This window comes from Ursus americanus, chromosome 5 (genome assembly GCF_024610735.1).
Source record: "Ursus americanus isolate L20-20 chromosome 5, mUrsAme1.1.p, whole genome shotgun sequence".
NCBI lineage: Eukaryota > Metazoa > Chordata > Mammalia > Carnivora > Ursidae > Ursus > Ursus americanus.
Genome location: NC_142131.1, coordinates 15,353,744 through 15,377,411, shown reverse-complemented (window position 1 = coordinate 15,377,411; position 23,668 = coordinate 15,353,744). Strand labels below are relative to the sequence as shown.

General features: G+C 34.2%; 1 protein-coding gene across 5 annotated transcripts in view; it reads left to right on the top strand.

Moving 5' to 3' along the window:
• SLF1 (SMC5/6 complex localization factor 1) overlaps nt 1–23,668 on the top strand; it is a 79,018-nt gene that overhangs the window by 21,316 nt on the left and 34,034 nt on the right. For 4 of the 5 annotated variants that reach the window (XM_045796277.2, XM_045796276.2, XM_045796279.2 and 1 more), the window contains 8 exons: nt 3,654–3,816; nt 7,837–7,980; nt 10,301–10,447; nt 11,327–11,473; nt 12,345–12,467; nt 13,869–13,922; nt 14,899–15,057; nt 16,668–16,831. In XM_045796277.2, coding sequence (XP_045652233.1) covers nt 3,654–3,816; nt 7,837–7,980; nt 10,301–10,447; nt 11,327–11,473; nt 12,345–12,467; nt 13,869–13,922; nt 14,899–15,057; nt 16,668–16,831 — 1,101 coding nt within the window. The remainder of the gene's footprint in view (nt 1–3,653; nt 3,817–7,836; nt 7,981–10,300; nt 10,448–11,326; nt 11,474–12,344; nt 12,468–13,868; nt 13,923–14,898; nt 15,058–16,667; nt 16,832–23,668) is intronic. The other variant, XM_045796278.2, reaches the window with a different exon arrangement.

Below are 23,668 nucleotides of genomic sequence, written 5' to 3'. Positions count from 1 at the left end.
TCTAAAGTACTTGTACTATGTTACATTTCCTCCTAACAATGTGTGAGATTTCAATTGCTGTGCAATTACTTTGGCACTATTGTCCAAAAATCACTTGACTATATTTGTGTGGTGTATTTGTGGGCTTCTTATTCCATTGGTATCTGTGTGTACCTTATACTAAAAGCACACAGTTTTGGTTACTGTAGTTTTATAATGAGTCTTGAAATCAGGTTGGGTGAACCTCCCAACTTTGTCTTATTCAAAACTGTTTTGGTGATTCTGGAATTTTTATATTTCCATATACATTTTAGAACCATCTTGTCAATTTCTACAAAAAGGCAAGCTAGGATTTTAATTGGGATTGTATTGAATCTATAGGTCAAATTGGGGAGAATTGTGATCTTAACAATATTGAATTGTCCTATTTATAGATTCCCTATCTCTCCAGGTCTTTAATTTCTGCCGTTAATGTATTACAGTTTTCACTGTACAAATCTTGTACATATTTTGCTAAGTTTAATCCTAGGTACTTCATGTTTTGGGATGGTATTATAAATGGATTGATTGCTCTGCAAGTTTTTATGTGCATCTATTGAGATGATTGGCTTTTCTCCTTTATTCTGTTAATATGGTAAATTATTTTGATCAATTTAAAATGTTAAACCAAATTTGTATTCCTGAGATAAACTGTACTTCATCATAAAGTATTACCATTTTTAATAATTGTGGATTCTAACTGCAGATAGTTTGTTAAAAATTTTTGTGTCTTCAGTCTGAGCAACTGACAACTGTAAAAATACATAAATTTAATATCACGGACTTTTTTTTCTTCCATAATTAGGAATTAAGAAATGGTTGCTCACTCTGACCATTTTTTTTTTTTTTTTTTTAGAGAAAGAGCTCCTGGGACTTGGGGAGGGCGTGGATCTTAAGCAGGCCACACCCCCAGTTTGGAGCCGGACGTGGGGCTTGATCTCAAGACACTGAGATCATGACCTAAGCCTAAATCAAGAGTCGGACACTTAACCGACTAAACCAGCCAGGCGTCCCACACTCTGACCTTTTCTATTCAGCATTTTACTAGCGGTACTAGACAGTGCAATAAGTCAAAGAAAATAAATAAGAGACATAGAGTTAGATAGAAAGAAATAAAAGTAATTGTCTTTATTTCCAAACGATATGGATGTATACTAAATAATTTATCCAGAAAAGCTATTAGAAGTAATTGTTGAATTCAGCAAGATGACAGAGTAGTAAGTCACTACGTAAAAATTAATGGCGTTTTTATATGCTAGTAATGAACAATTAGAAATTAAAATTTTAAAAATATATTACCTGTGGTTTTTAGCAGCTTGATAATGTTTCCAGATGTGTGTGTGTCTTGTTTATTATTATTTATTCATGTTACTTGCATGGAGTTCTCTGAGCTTCTTGGACGTGTGGCTTTTTATCTTTTATTAATTATGGAAAATTCTCAGCCATCATCTTGTCTTCTTTTTCTTGTGCTCTATTACCTGTGTTTTAGACCAATTAATTCTTTTCCACAGTTTTTGTATGTTCTGCTTTGTTTTTAACTGTTTTTCCCATGTTTGTGTTTCAGTTGGATAATTTCTATTGACCTGTCATCAAGTTCATGATTCCATCCTCAGTTGCATGCAGTCTGTTCATAAGCTGGTCAAAGAGATTATTCTTTAATATAGTAACTTATTTCTACCATTTTTATGTACTCAGTGCTCAGTTCCTGATCTCTTAATGCAATTTGTTCATTTTTTTCCTTTGTATCTTCAAACATTTCAGTCATAGTTATTTTAAAGTCACTTTCTGATAATTTCAACAAATGGATCATCTCTCTGTGCTTTATACTCCTTTATCTCTTGACAGTGGCTTGGTTTTCTTTTTGTGTATGTCTTGTATTTTTTTTATTGCTTGTATAGATATCACATATAGAGCAATAGAGGCTCAGATAAGTATTTATATCCAAAAATGGGCTTACTTTTTCTGTAAAGCAGTTAGTATGGGTAGTTGAGTTAATCTTGTCAGTTTTTGAGCAGGTTTTGGATTTTGTTAATGGTAGAGTTACCTTCAATGCATCCTTTCTGGTTACTCCTGTGGTGGAGTACAGTTTCTTTGTGCTTAGCCCGGGTCCTGGTGTGCTGGTGGGATTTTAATCGATGTGTTTGCTTCACTCTAAGCTTTCAGTAGTCCCTGCACTGCTGGTCACAGAAGGACTTTTTTGTCATTCTCTTCCTCTCTTGCTTGTTACTCATCTCTAGGTTGGGGGTAAGAGTAAGATGTGTTTTTGGTTTTGCTGATAGACTTCAGTCTTAAGCATTCTTTGTGTTCGTGTTCTCTGGGATTAGGACGTTCTCAACATTTGTGTCTCAGTCCCCCATGGCAGCCTAATTCTGCTTTGTATCTGTGGGCAGGGTTTTGGCAAGAGAGAATTTCTAGCCTCTGCTCCAGTATTAGATTTCTGCTTTGTATGGATGCAGGAACCTATGTTTGAATGGCATTTCTTCTGCTCCTTGTCCAGAGACAGATGGCTTTTGTCTCGTCCAGAAACAGTGGATCCTTTTTTGGGCTATGCAGCAGGAGATTTTTCTGCCCCTTTCTCAGGGTACATGAATTTTATTTGTATTCTCCCAGCAGAAGCAGTGCATCTTTTCCTGGATTCTGAAAGTATATCACTTTCTTACCTTACCCAAATGACTTAGGACGTTTGCTTAATATGCGAGAAGGATCCAGGGAAGTGGACCAGGTTTAATGTCTATCTCTTGGTGGGCAGCCAGCCCTCACTGGTCCACTTGTGCCACCCAGTAAGGAATCTGTTTTCTGCCCTTAATCTTTCATGAATACTGAGGCCTGAGGCAAAGAGCTTGCAAGTGAGGGCAGACTTTCCTTGAGTCAGTGACTCTTAGATATTATACGTTGTCATGGTATTTGCACATGGCCCTTCAATTTGTTAGAATTTTACTTGATTTTTACCTACTTTTGTGACAGCTACTTCTCTCCTGCACCCTGGCAAAATGAAATAGTTTTGAGTGTCCAGTCTCTTCACAAAGGGGCTTATCATTATAACTCTTAGGGAAATTAAGTTTCTTGGTTGGTTGTTAACTCAGTTCTCTGATGGGTTCATGAAAAGTTAAGATTTTGAGATTATTTGGCTTTTTCTTATTGTTAAGTGAATGCAGTGTTCTCTTATGGCTTTCTAAATCCTAAGCACAAGCAGAACTTTCATGAAACTTTTGGGATGTTAAATGTTAGTTAATCAAAAACTAATTTTTTAAAAGAATGCTGGCAACTATAGTTCCTTTTTTGTGGTTTAGAATGATTTCCTTGGAGGTATGTTGCCTTCTGAGGTAGCTACTTCCCTAAACTTCTTTCATTATTCTTTTGGCTTATGGAGGTGACTTTTCCTTAGGGAATAAATTCAATATTCTTGATTCTTAAAAGTCTTTCCGTATCAAGAAATGGGTAAGTAGAAAGAAGAGCGTGATTTCTTCAACATCTCTGAGCAAGTTATAATTTAAGTAGTTATTCTCCATGGCACTCAAATAACTCGGGAACTTCATTCTTTCAGAAAGTTCTACTCCTAGGAAGTAACTGATTTTTATAATTTGCTGAATATGCTTTAAAAAAATACTTTTTGTACTATTTACATTTTTATTTAGAGTTCTGGAGGCTGGAAAAGCAAATGTTATTTTACCAAAAAGTTCACCTAGTGGAATAACTCATGTGATTGCTAGTAATGCAAGAATCAAGGCTGAGCAAGAAAAAGACCATTTTAAGGCTCCATTTTATCCAATTCAGTATCTAGGGGATTTTCTTTTAGAGGTAAGTAAAATAAATAAAAAACATTTTTCAGTGTTCATTTTATAAAATATTGATATTGTGAAATACATTAAAAATTTAAATATGTTCTGAAAAAAATTAAAATATATTCTGAAAAAAATTAAAATATGTTCTGAAGTTTAAAAATACAGTGATAAGTATAGTTGACCCTGGAATTACATGGATCCACTTATAAACATTTTTTTTTATAATTCAGTACAGTACTATAAATGTATTCTCTTCATGATTTTCTTAATAACATTTTCTTTTTTCTAGCTTACCTTATTATAAGAATAGAGTATGTAATCCATATATGAAATATATGTTAATCAACTATTCTATTGGTAAGATTTCTGGGCAACAGTAAGCTATTAAGTTTTGCGGGGGACTAAAAGTTATGTGTAGATTTTGGACTCCGGAGGGTGTTGGTGCCCCAATCCCCACGTTGTTCAAGGGTCGGCTATAATTAAAGTGACATATTTTTAAAGGCAATTGCTCTCAATTATTTAAATATTTGAGAATATTTCTGATAAACATGGAAAAAACTTGCTTGTTGAGTTTAAAATTTGTCTTATTTTGGGTCTCTATTTTAGTTTTCTGTGCTTTAATGATATTTACCACAAACTAATTTTAGCATTTTAATGTCAGAGTATAAATAAAATAGCAGTGGACCATCGTATCATATGGTATCATTTAAGAATTTGTGGGTATTTTTCCCATGGGGAAAAAAAAAAGAGGACGCTATTTATAAGGATTTAGAAATACTTTCCTGCCCTGTTCCTTTACCTCCCTCTTCCCACTTAGTGCAGAGACCACTTCTTAAGTTGTTTGAATGGGAGCAGTCCTAGAAGAAATTTTTAAGAAGAGTCAGCTCAAAGTAGAGAAACCTCAGTATGTCTGAAAAATACACCTTGATCTTCTAGGAATAACTGGTTCCTTAATAGTTTCCATCTCAATCGATACTATAACCTTTTATCTAATAATTTATGTTAGAGACCTGGGTATCACCCTTGAAACCTTCCTTGTCAATCACCAAGTCCTGTTGATTTTATTGTCTTAAATACCAGTCAAATCACAGTGCTGCTTCCTATATTAACATCATACTGAGTTCATCCTCTTTCCCCTCCCCTCCTAGAATAGACTCTTAATTACTCTACCTTTTAACTCTTGGTAGTGTACTGATTACTCTTACCTTTTTCTGCTCTAGTCCATTCTACTGCATTCAGAAAGAACAGCCAAAATGCTCTGTGTAAAACAATTCTGATCTTGTCACTGTCCTACTTAAACCCTCCAATGGCTTCCCATTGCCTTTAGGATAAAGTCCTAAACTTCTAACATGGCTTAAAAGCTCCCCCACAGAATTCTTCTCAGTCCTGCCTTTCAGGTGTATCCTGCTCAATTTTTTCTGTGCTCAACTGTAGTATAACAAAACTGCCTTCTCCCAGTTTCTTAAACAGGCTAAGCTACTTCCTACCTCAGTGTCTCCTCAAAAGCTACTTTTTCTCCCTGAAAAGGAGAGAAACTCACTCTCTGTGCCTGCCTGCCTTCTGTTCAGCATTCAAATTGCAGTTATAATGATGCCTCTTCAAGGAATCAGCTAGCCAATGACTTGGTTAATATCTGTTTTCCCCATCTAAACCAAAAGGACCATGTCATCAAGATGATACCTCTCTTTTCCATAGTTCTATCTGAATCTTCTTTCATAAAGCCTGGCACATGAGTTCTCATTTTATGTTAAATTAATAGAGAACTTATGAAGTATCTTTGAGTTTTCCAAGAGTAGATGTAATACGTCATTCTATAATAACCTCTCCCTACTGAGTAGCAGCAATGTAGATTGGGAATTTGACCTTATTTCAAGGAATGGATCTGTTTGGACTATAGATGATCTTGTTGCTTTTGACAATGATTGGTCTTGGAATGGGCATGTGAACCAGTTCTGATCCATGGGACATGAAAAGTAGTATGTAGGAAATTCTGGGAAGTTTCTTCATCCTTCTGAAGAGATAGCCACTGGCAGCCTGGCTCCTGCTAGATGTAAACATGGAAGAATGTAATCTAAATCATTACTAGCAGCCAATTTTTGACCATGAGGGGGAAGTATCCTTGAGATGAAACCAACTCTGTAGATACCAAAATGTAGAGACACAATGTAGATCCTTGCAGAGATACTTGAGTTGCTCGATTAGCAAACCCTGAAACCTGTCTTAGCACTGGACCACATTACCGTGCTGTGAAGTTATAACACGTCCATTTCATTTACATTACTTTGAGTTGGTTTTCTATTATTTACAGCCAAAAGCATCCTATCTGATCTATGTACCTGAACAGCTTAACTGTTAATAGAATGAAAGCCATTTTTAACTAGGTTAGTAAAAGTATCTGAATTTTCTTTTTTTCTATGGAAAGAAATGAATAAAATGTAAAATATGATATGCTCTATCCATAGTCTTATTTTACTGCAGTAATTTGACAGCCTTCAGATTCAGTTGCTGAAATATATTGGAGGGTAGCAATAGTATATCAAGTAAGAGTAGCAGATACTCTATAACTTACATTTGTTTTAGAATATGTTGTTATATAAATTCTGGATTAGGCAGCTGGAAGTCCATAACTATTTATTCCAAAAAGGAAGGCATTTTGTGCTTACTTCTGAGAGGAAAACAGTTAACTTCATTGTAATGTCTTTCTTTTCTTCTACCACTTTGGCATACAGCTTATCACATTTCTCATTAGATGGATTCTGAAGTATCCTCTGAGAGTTGCCATATAAAATGATGGAGTTAACAAGCAATTGTTTAAAAAAAGTTTTGTTTAACCTGCTTATACTTTTTTTGGAAAGCTCCTGAGTAACAGAATTAAGAATCTATTTAGTTCAGGTTTATAGATATTTATTGAAGACTTTTGTTGTACCAGGCACTGTGTTGTGTACTAGGCAAAATGAGTAAGACCACATGTCAGACTTCAAAGTGTTTACTATTTAGTGGTGAAAACAGAACATGGAAACTATTAATTACATTTAGTGTGTATTGTGTGTGGGCAGAAATTTAAAGCCAGAAACTCACTTTTACCCCACTTCAAGTTGTCCTTAACAGAAATTATTGTTCGTACGTTCAGATAATTATTTCTTTGATGCCTGGAATAGGAAGAAAGAAAAATCTTCCTTTTTCTTAGTTTTTGGTTTTATTTCTTGAATAACTGAAAAAAGTCAATCAGGTACAGTCAGGAATTGTTCTTTGATTGGAGGATTGCAGCCTGCTAAAAGACACTCATATCTCCATAGGAATCCCAGTACAAGTGAAAGGGAACCCAAGATGGCACCAGAGGCCTTACACATTTCAGCTCATATCATAGCTGTTCCTAGGAAGACAGTGATTCTCTTATGTCTTTGTAAAGGTAGTGCCTTAAGTACATTGTGGTATATGTCATGAACTCATTTTTGCTCCCATCTCTTTTAGAATTCTCTGTGTGGGCATATATGCAGCTGTCTTTAACATCATTGGTAGGTGGTTGGTGAATTCAGTTTGGATTTCTTGGCAAGAAAAATTGAAATATTTGAGATAGGTGAAAATAATTGTTCATTGCTATTCAAGTAAAATAAGAGCTGTGAATTCTTCTATTAAGCCTTTTTTTGTATGCAGGTAGTAGACTTGCAGATGAGAAGTCTTATCAGTAAAAAGCTGAGAAATAATCAGAAATAATCTATAATCTGAAACTTTTTTTTATCTATATTGTACCTTTAACTTGGACAGGAACTAGATAAAATATTTCTGTTCAGGATTATTCATGAAAAGATCAACAAAGCATTACATTTTTTGAAGATACACAGAAATCACTTTATTATTCAGGACCCTTGTTTTGAATTATTTTCATTGAAAGAATTTACTACTGTTTAATACCTTTTGATTTAGAGGAAGAGATTTTACCTTCTTTTGCAGTTAGATAAAGTTGGATAACATAAGAAGTACATGTTGTTGAAATTATACTTAATTGATTGCCTGAACCATTTATATATACATGCAGAAAGAAATTCAGAATGACGAAGATTCCCAGAGCCATTCTGTTTGGAATAAACATAGCAATCAGGAAAAAAACAAAGATTTCTGGAAAGATACGAGATTTCTTGAAATGAAAGGTGCCTTAAAAGAGACCATGTGTAGAACCCAGGTAAAACTTCATGGGCCAAAAAAATGTACATTTCTGGTTCTTACATAATTGTTTGAGAGGCAATATATGGTAGAAATTACATGAATTTTGAAATCAGAGCTAGTATTTGAACCCAGCTCTGTGTTTTATTGTCTGTGATTTGAGCTTATTCAAGATATTGCCCTGTGTCTCTGTTTTTGAGACTCTTATTGAAATAATGCATAGATGCATATGGAAACACACAGTTCCTGATATGTAGTATGTTTTCAACACATGAGAATTACTTAAAATTCCCCTGAATGTTTAATATAACTGTACTTCTTATAAAGGGTTCTTCTCTGTCAGCAATATGTATATTCGTGATTCATGATCTGAAGTCTAGTATTTTGCTGCATATTGAACAAAATTTTTTTAATGATACAAATGAATTCTATTTTGATTTAATAAGGAGAACAAACAGGAAGGACTTTGAACTTGGAGCAATGAAAAGTGGATTAAGAAAGCATATATGTGGCTCTCATGTAAAACTTTTCAAATAGCAGTAACCAAAAAAAGGCATTATTACTTTTACCCTAGAATAGCTAATGTTTAATTATGGTGAATTTCATACTGTGTTTTATAGAACAGACTCTTCAGTTGATTTACCAAATCATTGGCCCATAGTTGTTATTACTTAGGCTAAACTAAAATTTTTTTGAAGATTTATTTATTTACTTATTTGAGAGAGAAAGAGGGCACGTGAGGTGGGGAGGGGCAGAGGGAGAGGGAGAGGGAAATTGGCAGATTCCCCGCACAGCGCACAGTGACCCTGAGATCATGACGTGAGCCGACCTGAGCCAAAACCAAGAGTCATGCCCAAGAGTTGGACATTCAACTGATTGAGCCAGCCAGGTGCCCCTAAACTAAAATATTTTTAACCGTGAGTAGAAAGAAATTAAAAATTCTGCTTTTACTGCAATTGTCAAAAATTGTACAAAGAAAACTTAAAGAACTGGAACTTCTTGAACTCACCAGTGCCTTAAATTATATATGAGAGATTAGATAAAACTTTACAACAGATTAAAATATTAATGCAATTCTTTTCTGGCTTTTCTAAAGTACTGTTGATATTTATGTGACTTATAAGACTGCTGCTTTCTATGATTAACTACATATACATGGTCTTAATAAGAGGCTTTTTGAGCTAATCTATCTGAGAAAAATGCATCATAAGCCACAGTATAAAAATGTTAACTTTCAGAAAAGAATATAAAATGATGGGAGTTACTAAAATAAACTTAGTTTTTTTTAACGTGGAAAAAAGAATCAAATGGAGATTACATGAAAGATACAGAAATTATGAAAATATATCAATTTATATAGTATAACACTATATAAAATTCAGGTAGAAATTTCTATTTTTAGAAATAAGTTTCTTTGTACAAAAAAACAGACTCCTAAATATAGAGAACTGATGGTCACCAGAGGGAAGGTGAGGGGAGAATGGATGAGATAGGCGACGGAGACTAAAAGCACACTTAACCATTATGAGCATTGAGTAGTAATGTATAGAATTGTTGAATCACTATATTGTATGCCTGTAACTAATATAATGAATGTATTTATAATGCATATATAACTTTGTATAATGAATAAACAATATGGTTTTAATACTCCTTATTCTGTTTTTTATTATAACTATATGTTCTGTAAAAAGATTTTTTGAGATTTTTTATCTGGTATGCCTAATAATGGCGAGATTCTATTTGGTCTACAGTCTAAAATTATTTTTAGAAAGATTTGGAAAAATAAGAGCACCTAGGTGGCTCAGTTGGTTGAGCGTCTGCCTTTGGCTCAGGTCATGATCTTGGGATCCTGGGATCAAGCCTCGCATTGGGCTCTCTGCTCAGCGGGGAGTCTGCTTCTCTTTCCGTCTGTGTTCTTTCTCTCTCTCTCTCCTTCGCTCTCAAGTAAATGAATAAAAATCTTTAAAAATCTTTTCTTAAAAAAATCTTTGGAAAAATAATGAAGATAAGCAAATTCTGTTTGTGACTAATCGTAAGACAAATGGGGGGGGGGGAAGCAGAGATTCCAAGAAAAAGTATTAATAAAAGTACCTACATGAAATGTATATGTGAACTCAATATAAACCTTTCTGAACTAAAAATCTACATTTCTCTGCTTCATTTTAATGTAACTAAGATGTAATACAATTTTCAGGACTCTTTACTATAGTTAATCTTGTATGTACGTTTTAGAAAACCTGCCTTCCTGAGTGGGTTTTTCTGTTGTGATTCGCATTGGTTGTGTTAAGGCTGTGTTTCATCCACAGTCTAACTGAAGTATTCTTACATACATGTAGAAAGAAATGCAAAATCATGATGAAGATGTTAATGTTAGTTCTCTTTTGACTGAACATCACAAAAAAGAAAAAGTCAGAGATTCCAGTAGAGATTTGAAATTTGTTAAAATGAGAGATGTTTTAAGAAGGCACACATGTGGAAGTCAGGTAAGACCTTCCAAATGAAAAATAATTTATATTTTACAACTCTTTTCTAATCCAGCAAATGTAAAGATATTCATAAAATTGTTTCTTGTGAATTACATGTACAAAAATGTTTATAAGGCATCTGTGTACGATTTTAAAAAGAAGACGGAAGAGTGCTACGTATGCTCCAGCTTGGTTAAGAAATAGAGCATTACAAGTTTTTTTAAGATCCTACTGTGTGTCATTTCTAAACAGTATCTTTTTGTTTCTCTTTCCATGAGTGACCTCTGTCTTTGTATTTGTGTTGTTTTCTTGTTTTTCATTATAGTTTTGCCAGTTATGTACTCCTCTCTAGCAATATATTGTTCAGTTTTGCCCGTTAATGAACTTTTTATAGTTGATGGTATTGAAAATCTTATGACTTGTTTTTTTTTTTAGTGCTATATATAATGCTTAATTGATCAATTGATTCCCAGCTATATCTTTAACCATTTTATTTACTGATATAAGTAAATTTGGGTTTCATTTTCTTGGTTTGTGTTTGCTTGCTTGGTTTTTGCAGTTATGAACAGATGTGGCATGAACAGTGTGAACATTTTCTTACACGACTCTTGGTGCACATGTTCAAGAGTTTCTCTAGCTTAGGATATATTCCTTGGGGTGGCTTTGCTGGGTCATAATAAGGCTGTGCATATTTAACTGTAACAGGTAATGCCCAACGGTTTTACAAAATGTTTTACTAATGTATACCCACTTTAACAATGGATGAGATTTCCTCTTCTATAAAACTATTTTTTTAACGGTGTATACTTGTGTTATAAGTCATACTCTTGAGTTTATTTGGATTTTGTAACGTGTATCATTCATGTTGAGATTTAATTGTGATCTAAATACTTGTAGAAGGAAGTTAAGAAAAAGGATGAAGATATTCAAAGGAGTTATACTTTGAGGAAAAAACGCAAAAAAGAAAATGAAAGAGATTCCAGGAAAGACATTGAACATAGCAAAATTAAAAGTACCTCAAGAAAGCACATATATAGAGATCAGGTAAAACTTTGTAAGCTAAGCTAAACAGTTAATTTTCTTTGGCTTCCATAATATAGTCTAGACATATAATCTTACTTTTATAATTGCTTGCTGTGTCAAACATAACCTGCACGTCTTATGAAAAAAATGGTCTTCAGTTGATCTGGTGTGATATTCATAACTAATGTTGTAATTAACTTTGGTTTATAAGGACAGTATTTTTTTTACATGCATGCACAAGGAAATTTGAATTAATAATCAGGATATTCAAATATATTATTGTTTGCCTGAATGTCACAAAAACAAAAAAGAAACACAGGTTCTGAAAAAAAGAGGCTAAAATTCGTAAAATAAAATAAAAATACGTTAAGACTACATGTGTATGTAGTTTGGGTAATACAGTCTGATCTATTTTAGTTTTTGTCTTGCTTGTCTCTGGTATAATATAGATCATTTTTAATAAGATAGCTTGTCTTTTGAATGGGATCCTTCTTGAGTTCATTATTCTAGAGTATAACTTGATTTTATCTAAACTGAATATATGCATATATTCAGAAGGATCTTCAGAAAAATGATAAGGGTAAATAAATAATGAATCATGTTATGTGTGACCATGGCAACAAAGGGATTGGGGGAAAGATTCCAGGAAAGATTGGGAACAGGTTAGAAGGAATATTACCCTAGGTAAAACTTTCCAAATTAAAATGTTTGCTTTTTTTAAACTTTTTATTTCATTGTGTAATTTTTATAAAATATGATTGTAAGGATCTTTGTTGAGGTTAGTTAATCCTTCATGAATGTGTTCTTCTTGTATTCTGTTACTTATGATACTTAATGTTTGTGGTGATATTGTCTTTAGTACGCTGTCTAAAGTACTTTTACATGTATGCAGAAAGAAATGAAGAATTCTGTTTTTGCTGATCATGCCAAAGAATCAAAAACCAAGGATGTCAGAACAGATGTGGATATTGCTGAAATAAAAAATGAGTTAAGGAAGCACATATATAGAGCTCAGGTAGAACTTGGCATACTAAAATTTTCTGTAGTTTCGTATCCTTCTCTAGTAGAACCAAAATATAACAATAGTAATAACTCATTATTACGTTAATGTGTCTTAAAATTTTCTGTTTATTAATTTGTTATGAACAGTAATGTTTTTGTACATTTAATAAGCCGAATTCTCTGCCGTTTATAGCTCAGTGAAACTACAGGTGAATTGGGTGTTTATAGACTGCTGTAGCTTCATGCTAAAATGCTCCCTAGCTTGGGGCATCTGGGCGGCTCGGTTGGTTAAGCATCTGACTATTGATTTCCGCTCGGACTTTGATCTCGGGGTTGTGAAATCGAGCCTGGTGTCAGGCTCCATGGAGCCTGCTTAAGATTTTCTCTCTCCCTCTCTCCCTCTCCTTCTGCCCCTTGCCCCTCTCTCCCTCCCTCTCACTTTCTTTCTCTGTCTTCCTCTCTAAAAAAAAAAAATAATAATAATAAAATAAAATGATAAAGTAAAATGCTTGCTAGCCTGATACTTGACAATGCGGCCCTTTTCTGGTGTTCCGGGTCAGCCTCAGTCTTAGGCAGCCCTTTAGAGTTTTGGGGGAAGGATTTTCTCAGTGATCTTGCCCTGCCCCCAGTGGTAGGGGATTGCTAATGATCTGGGACCCTGATCTTTTCTTTCCCTTCTCCAGGGGTAAAGATTTTGTTTTCCTATTCCCTTCCCCGAGGGTTATGGGTGTTCGATTCTACCTCCTAAGTGGAAGCCAGAGCTTTATCATTGTTTTAATTTGTATTTCTTTTGACAGTAGTAAGTTTGAGTATATTTTATACCTTCACTTGCCATTTGTGTTATTTCTTTGTTACCTGCTTACTTATATTCTTTTTCAGTTTTCCATTAGGTTATTTTATATCATTGTATCTAGAACTGTTTATATAATCAGAATATTATCTCTTTTTATGTTGGTTACAAATATTTTTCCAGTATAATCTTTTAAACAAATACACAATTATAGGTATTTTTAAACAATAGAGGAAGATTCTGCATGTTATTATATAGAAAACATGACCACATTTTTTCTTTGGACTTTTAAACAAAATATTCTCCTCATTTATATTTCTAATTATTAAAATACTAAGGGCAGTAGACGTCTTCAGTTCTTCAAAGTGAATATGACTTTATTTTTTAAGTTAGTTTAGAAAGAGAAAACAGAGAATGTTCACACTCAAGAGTGTGCTATTACTTTAAAATAATGGAAGATAATAGTCTGAGTAAATGTGTATCAGTATCAGATCAGTTATGGCTATTAATGTGCTCCTGAGTCTGTTGTGTAAGTTTGCCCAAGGTTTTATTTTTTGTACACTGAAATGTATTTTTCTACCTAAAAACATGCTTAATTTTGGTAATATGGTTGCTATTTTGTAGGCTATCAGATACAGCTGCATTAGAATAGATAAACAACCAGTATACAATATTGAGGTAAGGGGCTTGGAGTAGGGTGGTGATGGAGTCAAATACATAAGCTTGTGTTTTGATGTTTTTAGTTACTTTGATATAAAGGAATGTGTTGTTTGCATAACAAAGCCTCCTATCAAATTTGGAATGTGTTTTCTCTAACCAGAAATGAAAAAGAAAAATAATATTCTGTCAAAGCTCCAAAAAAATTGTATATGGTAATACAAACTGATAACAAGAATTAAAAACTTAGCTTGTACTCATCATGGATGAGTTATGTACCACTGTTACCACATTTCATAGCTTTCATAATTACTACTTCTAGATTAAATTTTCAGGATAATATTTTTTAAAGTATATTATTTCCTTTGTATCATTATTCATTCCTTTAAAATTTATTTTATGTATTCTTTCAGAGTATTTTAATTCTCTGCTAGTTCAATGTAGTTATTTTTGCCGTTAAAAATATTTTGCCCAAGGGGAATGTATTTCATGGAACTCTTAGAGTTTATATTAATGTGCATCCTTTGAGTGATTCTGTGACACTATAGCAAATACTGTGCTTGATGACATCTTAATATATTCAGTGTATCTTAATGGGTATAGTTTGCTTATACTTTTAAAAGAAAACCAAAAAATAATTTTGCCCCTAAAGAACTATGTGTAGTTGTAGCTCTGCCTGAGGTCTCCTCATTATCAGCCATGCTTTGCAAATGCCTATTCAAATTTTCTTTTAGTGGTAGTATTTCCCCTTACTATTTAAGACAACAGAGAGTAATAAATCAATTAATAATGTGTATTTTTGTAGTACCTTATAGTTAAAAACCACATTCATATAAATAATCTTTTTGTGAACCACATAACAATCCTATGGAGTCTTGAGGACAGAATTACCTTCATTTTACAGATGAGAAAATTTGAAGTCTCCTTACTAATTCAAGATTTGCTCCCAGAATTTTTTTCTTCTTTGAGTCATAGAATCTTTTTTTTTTTTTTTTAGGTTAAAAATGCTGAATTTCCCAGAGGTGTATTAAATTTAATTGAAAGTCTCATAGAAGGACAGTTTTTTAAAGAAGCAATTGAAGAACTTTCCTCTTTACAAGCACACTATATCCCCCCTGTATGCCTTCTTCATGCTCTACTAGAGAACATTTTACAGGTAAAAGTAGTCTTAAGAGTTTATAGTCTTTAGGAGAATGTTAAAATATGAACATTCTCCTTTTTTATATATTTACAGTTAATTTCTCTTTTCAGTATTTTTCTCCTCATTTTAATAGGAAATGCAGTACCTGCTTATTACAATTTCTTCTTTCTTTTTTTTTTTATTTTTACTTTTTGTGGGGGGGTATATTTTGTATTTGGAGTTACTATAGAACATTTATTAAAAATTCACAGTTTATTAGATAGTAGTCATAATGCAACTAACCCAGCAATGAGAGACAAAATGGGACCTTAATGGATTTATAGGAATTTGAAGTTACACAGTAGGGACTGGGTGTCACAAAAGCAAAGTATTGATTGGGTGCTATAGGATTGTCTCACAGGGGTTATTTGCCTTGGTGAATTCACCAGGGTATTGTCCATGGCCTTCAGTCTTAGACATCTACAGCCTGATCTTGGTTATGTCCCAGAATTCATCCAAATTCAGGAGGTGAAATTATGCTGATAATGTCATAAGACTTAAAAAACACCATTACCTGGTGCAGGATGTCAGAAAAAGCAGAGCAGCATTGTCAGAAATCTTCCTTGACTTCACTGGGTGAACTGTTTTATGAATGCACCAAGGAAACGGAGTCATTCTGCAGTCCCTCAGAGACTGATTTGGGGTGGGAGGAGTATATTCTAGTACTACTCTGGAGGAGGGGGGTGCATCTTCAGGACGGTTGATGCAGAAGAAGATGCAGAGGGGAAACGAGTACTATCTCTGTTAGGAGTTCATTCTGAATAATCCCATCAGGGAGCTCAGAGCTAGCACTTTTGTGAAGGCTTGTTTTCCTGTGTTTGTCCAGGTGGGAGCGTGGATCTCCCCCCATAAGGATTATGGGACTGGGCATCAGCTCTCTTTGATCGGCCCCAGTGAGGTCAAGCCTGAGGTGCCCGTTTCCATTTTTAAACTATTTTCTAGGTACTACTCTGCGTGATTTAATTTATTTTGTTAGCATCTCCAAGATAATTTTCTCTTGGGAAAAATTTATCCGATTTTTCTGTGGCAGTAAAGTATCTAACATAAAAATCTGATAACAATGATCTAGAAAGCCATTTGTACAGTGATAATAATCATTTTTATTCACAGTATACACAAACAATAAACATATTCCTAAACTGAAAGCTAGTGAGAACGGCTTTTCAAAGGTAGCTTTCTAATTACGTTCTTCATCACAGTGCCAATTTGAAGAAATAACAGGTGTAAGCTATGTCAGAGTAATGTTGGTGATAACTAAGCATATTACATGAAAAGCTTCATACCTTTAATTCCTTTCAGGTCACATTTGGGAACTCTTAATCTCACTATAATCATGAAAAGTAAAATGGACATTTCATGTAAGTCTCAATAGCTGGGATTACTTAATGTATAGATACATATTTAGAATGTGCCTTTCTCAGTTGTAGTATTTTACTAGCTAAATATGATAACTTCTATTTGATCTCCTTTGTCCAAACACATATATTTGGTAAGAAAGGTCAGAGTTATTACAGTTTTAGACTGAAGTAACTGATCAAAGTATACTTTTAGCTATAGTGTTTAATTTGTTTATTTTTAAATAACAGGATAACATAGATACATTTTCTGGCCGATACTTTCATATATTGTCAGCTCTTCTTCACCTACATCCTCCTTGGAAGTCCCCAGCCATGTCACGATATTACTTAGAGCTGTTTCAATGCCCAACTTGTATGAAAGGAGCATGGTCTCTAATAGAAGTGCTTATCAGGTAAGGAATTTGACATGTGAGGATGTTAAATTTCATCTCCCACAGTTCTGCTGTGTATGTTTTAGATATAAATGCAAGAAGTAAATTTCATTTTAGAAAATGTGTGTGTATAGTATGTGTGTTGTATTTTTTTAAAAACTTAAAAAGGGGCCAAGTCTAGGGGCACTTGGGCAGCTCAGTGGGTTAAGCATTGGACTCTTGATTTCAGCTCAGGTCATGATCTCAGGGTCATGAGATCGAGCCCCATGTTGGGCTCCATTCTGGGTGTGGAGCCTGCCTGGGATTCTCTCTCTTCTTCTCCCTCCTATGTGTTCTCTCCCTTTCTCTAAAAAAAAAAAGAAAGAAAGAAAGAAAGAAAGAAAGAAAGAAAGAAAGAAAGAAAGAAAGAAAGAAAGAAAGAAAAATAAACAACAGGCCAAATCTAGATTGGTCATATTTGTCATTTAGTTTACCAAAAAAAAAAAAAAAAAAAAGTTTAATGAATACATGAAATAAACAGGAGAGCCAAATCATTATTTGTTTTTATTTTTTGATTGTTTTCCGTAACAATATGTGTGCATATTAAAATCTAATTAAAATTTATTGAATATGGTTATCAAATTTTGGTAATCAAAAGTGTAAACACTGTAACTGTATATATTATCTCTTTTAGTGTGTTTTGTTACTTTTTTTCAGCTAGAAATTTGAATTTTTGGAGTTTTTTGGGTGTTTTAGGGTTTCGTTTTGTTTTTAAAGATTTTATTTGATAGACAGGGAACAGAAGCAGGGCAAGTGGGAGAGGGAGAGGCAGGCTCCCTGCTGATCAGGGAGCCTGATGCGGGGCTCGATCCCAGGACCCTGGGATCATGACCCAAGCTGAAGGCAGATGCTTAACGACTGAGCCACCCAGGCGCCCCTAGAAATCTGAATTTTGAAACTGTTTCCTAGATAGTCATTCCTTTTGTGTGTCTGCATATCATCTTCCTAGATTTTTCCTTTGTCTTGAAAATTTTTCTCTGGAAATCCTTTCTTTTTCTCTTTCTACCAAATCCATGAATTGTTTTTCTTCTCTGAGCTCCCTGTATCTGATATAGCCTGCTTTTGTCTAGAAAATACTTTCTTTTTATCCAAGTGCTCAGTTTTAGGGCTCCATAGTAGTGAGAGGAAGGTACTTGACTAGCCAGGCAAAGGCTAGACATTTGGTTATCTCTTTGAGATTCATAAAGCTTCATTTTCTGTCTCGGTTGTGATATATTTGAAGTGAGCTAATCATCTAGATGGCATGCATTTATTCATTCTTTCAGCAGATGTTTATTGAGTACTTATTGGGAGTCAGGCACTGTGCTACACTCTGGGGATAAAACGGTAAATAGAGAATATTGTTCCTTTACTTTTGGAGGTGACTGAGATGTAAACACAATTTTAACACAACAGTACTAACCCAGCATTGGTATAGAATGTGAGGATATATGGGTTATGTGGGTGACATGCTTTCTAATTTCCAGATCTGTTTCTTTCTTTACTGTCTTTCTTTACCGTCATCAAGCTCTCATTGCTTCTTATGTAAACTATTGCAATACCTGCTTTATTGATCTTGATTCTGCTTTTTTCCCTTTAATTTATCTTCTAGAGTACCTCAGTATACTCTTTCCAAAGTGATGTTGTCATTTACCAGATGAAAGTTTTCAATTAACTTACACATCATGTATAAGAGACAGTTGAAATTCCTTAGCAAAATGTGTAAGACCTTTCGTGACTTAGATGCTGTATGTGTCTCCATTTTCATCTTCATTATTTTCCCAAATGTGCCCAGTGACTATTTTTCATTGCCTATTCCTTTACTCGTATGTTTTCTCCTCCTAAATGTGTCTGCATTCCTGCATCCTACAAATACCTGGCCAACTCCTAATTATACTTCAACTTGTAACTCATGTCACTACATAATTTTTGACCTTTTCTTTCAGTTAAGTTTTTCACTCATGTCAGCTTCTTTCTTTCTAGAAAGTACTCTGTTTTTAAAGGATTTTTTAAATTCAGTTATAATTAATATACAGCGTTCTTTCAGTTGCAGATATAACAATACAAGGATTCATCAATTCTCTACATTACTCATTGCTCATCATGATGAGTTATGCTCTAATTCCCATCACCAATTTCAGCCATCCACCCATCTGCCTCCCTTCTGGCAACCCCCAGTTTGTTCTCTGTATTTAAGAGTTTGGTTTATTTTGTCTCTTCTTTTCTTTGTTAGTTTATTTTGTTTTTTAAATCCCACACATGAGTGAAATTACATGGTAATTGGCTTTCTCTGACTTATTTCACTTAGCACTATACCCTCTAGATTCATCCATGTTGTAGCAAATGGCAAGATTTTGTATTTTTTATGGCTGAGTAATGTTCCTTTGTATATATCTACCACATCTTCCTTATTCATTCATGTCTGGATGCATACTTGGGTTGCTTCCATACCATGGCTATTGTAAATAATGCTGCAGTAAACACAGTGCATATATCTTTTCCATTTAGTGTTTTCATTTCCCTTGGGCAAATACCCAGTAGTAGAATTACTGGATCATAATTTTTAGTTTTTAATTTTTTTTAATTTGTTAATTTTTTGAGGAACCTCCATACTATTTTCCACAGCTTGCATTACCACCAGTTCCATGAGAGTTCCTTTTTTCTCCATGTCCTTGCCAAACTTGTTTCTTGTGTTTGATTTTGACCATACTGATAGGTGTAAGGTGATGATAATCTCATTGTAGTTTTGACTGGCATTTCTCTGATGATTAATGAAGTTGAGCATCTTTTTATGTGTCTCTTTGGCCATCTGGATGTCTTCTTTGGAGAAATGTCTGTTCATATCTTCTGCCCATTTTTAATTAGATTATCTGTTTTTTGGGTGTTGAGTTGTCTAAGGTGTTCATAATTTTGGATATTAACCTCTTATCAGATACCTCATTTTCATATATTTTTCTCCCATTATTAGATTGTCTCTTTATTTTCTTGATGGTTTCCTTTGCTGGGCAAAAGGATTTTATTTTGGTGCAGTTCCAGTAGTTTAATTTTGCTTTTGTTTTCCTTGCCTTAGGAGACATACCTAGACAAATGTTACTGCAGTTGATGTCAGAAATTACTGCCCGTGTTTTCTTCTAGGAATTTTATGATTTCAGGTCTCACATTTAGGTTTTTATTCCATTTTGAGTTTATTTTTGTATATGGTATAAGAAAGTGGTCCAGTTTCATTTTTTTTCATGTAGCTGTCCAGTTTTCCCAGTAGCATTTGTTCAAGAGACAGTCTTTTTCTCATATATTCTTGCCTTCTTTGCCATGGATTAATTGACCATATAATTATGGGTTTATTTCTGGGCTTTCTATTCTGTTCCATTGATTGATGTGTTTGTTTTTGTGCCAGTACTATACTGTTTTGATTAGTACAGCTTTGTAATTAACCTTGAGATGTAGGATTGTAATACCTCCGTATTTTGTTTTTGTTTAAGATTTTTACTTACTTACTTTAGAGAGAAACAGAGCGTGCAAGTGTGGGACAGGGCTGAGGGGTAGGGAGAGACTCTCAAGCTGACTGTGTGCTGAGCATGAAGCCCAGCACAGGGCTCAATCTCATGATCGGGTTGGACATTGGACTGACTGAGCATCCAGACATCCCGTGATACCTCCAGTTTTATTCTTCTTAAGATTGCTTTGGCTATTTGGGGTCTTCTCTGGTTGTGTATAAATTTTAGTATTGTTTGTTCTAGTTTTAGGAAAAATGCTGTTGATATTTTGATAGGGATTGTGTTAAATCTGTAGATTGCTTTGAATAGCATGGACATTTTAACAATATTGGTTCTCCCAATGCATGAGCATGGAGTATCTTTCCATTTCTTTGTATCTTCTTCAGTATCTTTCATCAGTGTCTTATAGTTTTCAAAGTACAGGTCTTTCACTTCCTTGGTTAAGTTTATTTGTATGCATATTATTCTTTTTGGTACATTCCTAAATGGAATTGTTCTCAAATTTTCTTTCTGCTAATTCATTATTAATGTACAGAAATACAACACATCTTTGTATATTGAATTTGTGTCCTACAACTTGATTGAATTAATTTATCACTTCTAGTAGTTTTTTGGTGGAATCTTTAGGGTTTTCTATATATAGTATCATGTCATCTGTAAATAGGGAAAGTTTTACTTCTTCCTTACCAATTTCAATGCCTTTTAGTTCTTTTTCTTGTCTGATTGCTGTGACTAGGACTGTGTTCAATAAAAGCGGTGAGAGTGGACATCTTTGTCTTGTTCTTGATCGTAGAGGTAAAGCTCTCAGTTTTTCACCCTTAGGGATGATGTTAGCTGTGGGCTTTTCATAAATGACCTTTATTACGTTGAGTTATGTTCCCTCTAAACCTGCTTTGTTGAGGGTTTTTTTCATGAATGGATATTTTAATTTGTGAAATGCTTTTTCTGCATCTGTTGAAATGATCATATGGTTTTTAACCTTTCTCTTGTTGATGTGATGTGTCATGTTGATTGATTTGTGAATATTGAACCATTCTTGCATCCTGGGGATAAATCCCACTTGATGGTGGTGAATTGTTTTTTTAATGTACTGTTGGATTTAGTTTGCTAATATTTTGTTGAGATTTTTTACATCTATGTTCGTCACTTATTGGCCTATCGTTTTCTTTTTTGCTTGATGCCTTTTTTTTTTTTTTTAAAGATCTTATTTATTTATTTGAGAGACAGACAGAGCATGAACAGGGGGGAGGCGGCAGAGGGAGAATGAGAAACAGACTCTCTGCTGAGCAGGGAACCAGTCACAGGGCTCTGTCCCAGGGCTCTGAGATCATGACCTGAGCCGAAGGCAGACGTTTAACTGGCTGAACCACCGGGGCACTCTATTTGTGTATGATGTCTTAATCCAGTTTTGGTATCAAGGTAATGCTGGCCTCAGAATGAATTTGGAAGCTTTCCTTCCTCTTCTGTTTTTTGGAATAGTTTGAAAAGAGTAAGTTTTAAATCCTCTTTAAATGTTTGGTAGAATTCACCTGGGAAGTCATCTGGTCCTGGACTTGTTTGTTGGGAGATTTTCGAATACTGATTCAGTTTCATTGCTAGTAATCATTTTGTTCAGATTTTCTATTTCTTCCTGATTCAGTTTTACAAGGTTATATGTTTTAGGAATTTATCCATTTCTTTTAGGTCGTCAATTTGTTAGCATATAATTTTACATACTCTCTTATAATCCTTTGTATTTCTGTGTTGTAACTTGATATTTCTCCCCTCCATTTCTGAAATCGAGTCCTCTTTCTTTCTCTTAAATGAATCAAGCTAAAGGTTTTTCAGTTTTATTCATCTTTTTAAAGAACCAGCTCCTGGTTTCATTGATCTGTTCTATTGGTTTTTTAGTCTCTATTTCATTTATTTCTGCTCTAATCTATATTATTTCCTTCCTTCTGCTGGCTTTAGGCTTTGTTTGTTGTTCCTTTTCTAGCTCCCTAGGTGTAAAGTTAAGCTGTTAATTTGAGATCTTTCTTCTTGAGATAGGCCTATATTGCTATAATCTTCCCTCTTAGAACGGCTTTTGCTGTATCCCAAAGATTTTGGACCATTGTAATTTCATTTTCATTTGTCTCCATGTATTTTTTTTCTTTCCTCTTCAATTTTTTGGTTGACCCATTCATTGTTTAGTAGCATGTTATTTAACCTCCATGTGTTTTTGTCGTTTCCAGATTTCTTTTTGTGGTTGATTTCTAGATTCACAACTGTGTGGTTGGAAAAGATGCATGATTCGATTTAAATCTTTCTCAATTTGTTGAGAATTGTTTTGTGATCTGTTCTACAGAATGTCTATGTACATTTGAGAAGAAGGTGTATTTCACTGTTTTTGGATGGAGTGTTCTGAATGTATCTGTTAGATCCATCTGGTCCAATGTGTCATTCAGTGACACTGTTTCCTTGTTGAATTTGTGTCTGATCCATCCAGTGGTATAAGTGGGGTATTAAAGTCCCCTACTGTTATTGTATTACTCTCAATTTCTTGCTTTATGTCTGTTTAATAGTTGCTTGATGTATGTTGGGTGTGTAAATACTTGTAATTGTTCAATCTTTTTCTTGGGTTATGTCCTTTATGGTTATGAAATGTCTTTTTCTCTTGTTATAATCTTTGTTTTAAAGTCTCTTTTGTCTGATAGAAGTATTACTACCCCAGCTTTCTTTTCATTTCCATTTGCATGATAAATGTTTTTCCATCTCTTCACTTGGATGTTCAGTTTTAAGGATCTTTATTCTCAGTGCTTAATACAATACCTGGAACATAATAAATGCTTAATAAATATTTGGATGAATTGATGCAACAGGAGGTGGAATTAAAAGTAGACTTTTTAATATATAGTAATACCAGATTTCATGCCAAAATAATTGGGTTCATTGGGAGTAAGATGTCTAGGGAAGTGGTAAGCACATAGATGAACTGGATATTAGTCTACTTTTAAACATATTTAAAATATTCCATAATATAGGGGTTGTTTTTTTTAAAGATTTTATTTATTTGGGAGAGAGAGCACACAAGTTGGGGGGTGCAGAGGGAGAGGGAGAAGCAGACTCCCCACTGAGTGGGGAGCCCCACATGGGGCTCTATCCCAGGACCCCAAGATCATGACCCAAGCTGAAGGCAGATGCTTAACCAACTGAACCACCCAGGCACCCTGTTGTATGCTTTTTTTAAAAAATGAAAGGTACTGTGGTATCCATCTCTGGCAGTTAAAGTTGGAAGATTATTATAAAACGTATTGTTACCTAGAATTTCTTTCCTAGTCCTAGACTTCTGAGTAATTGTATGTTCTCTTTAAAAAAAATAATATAT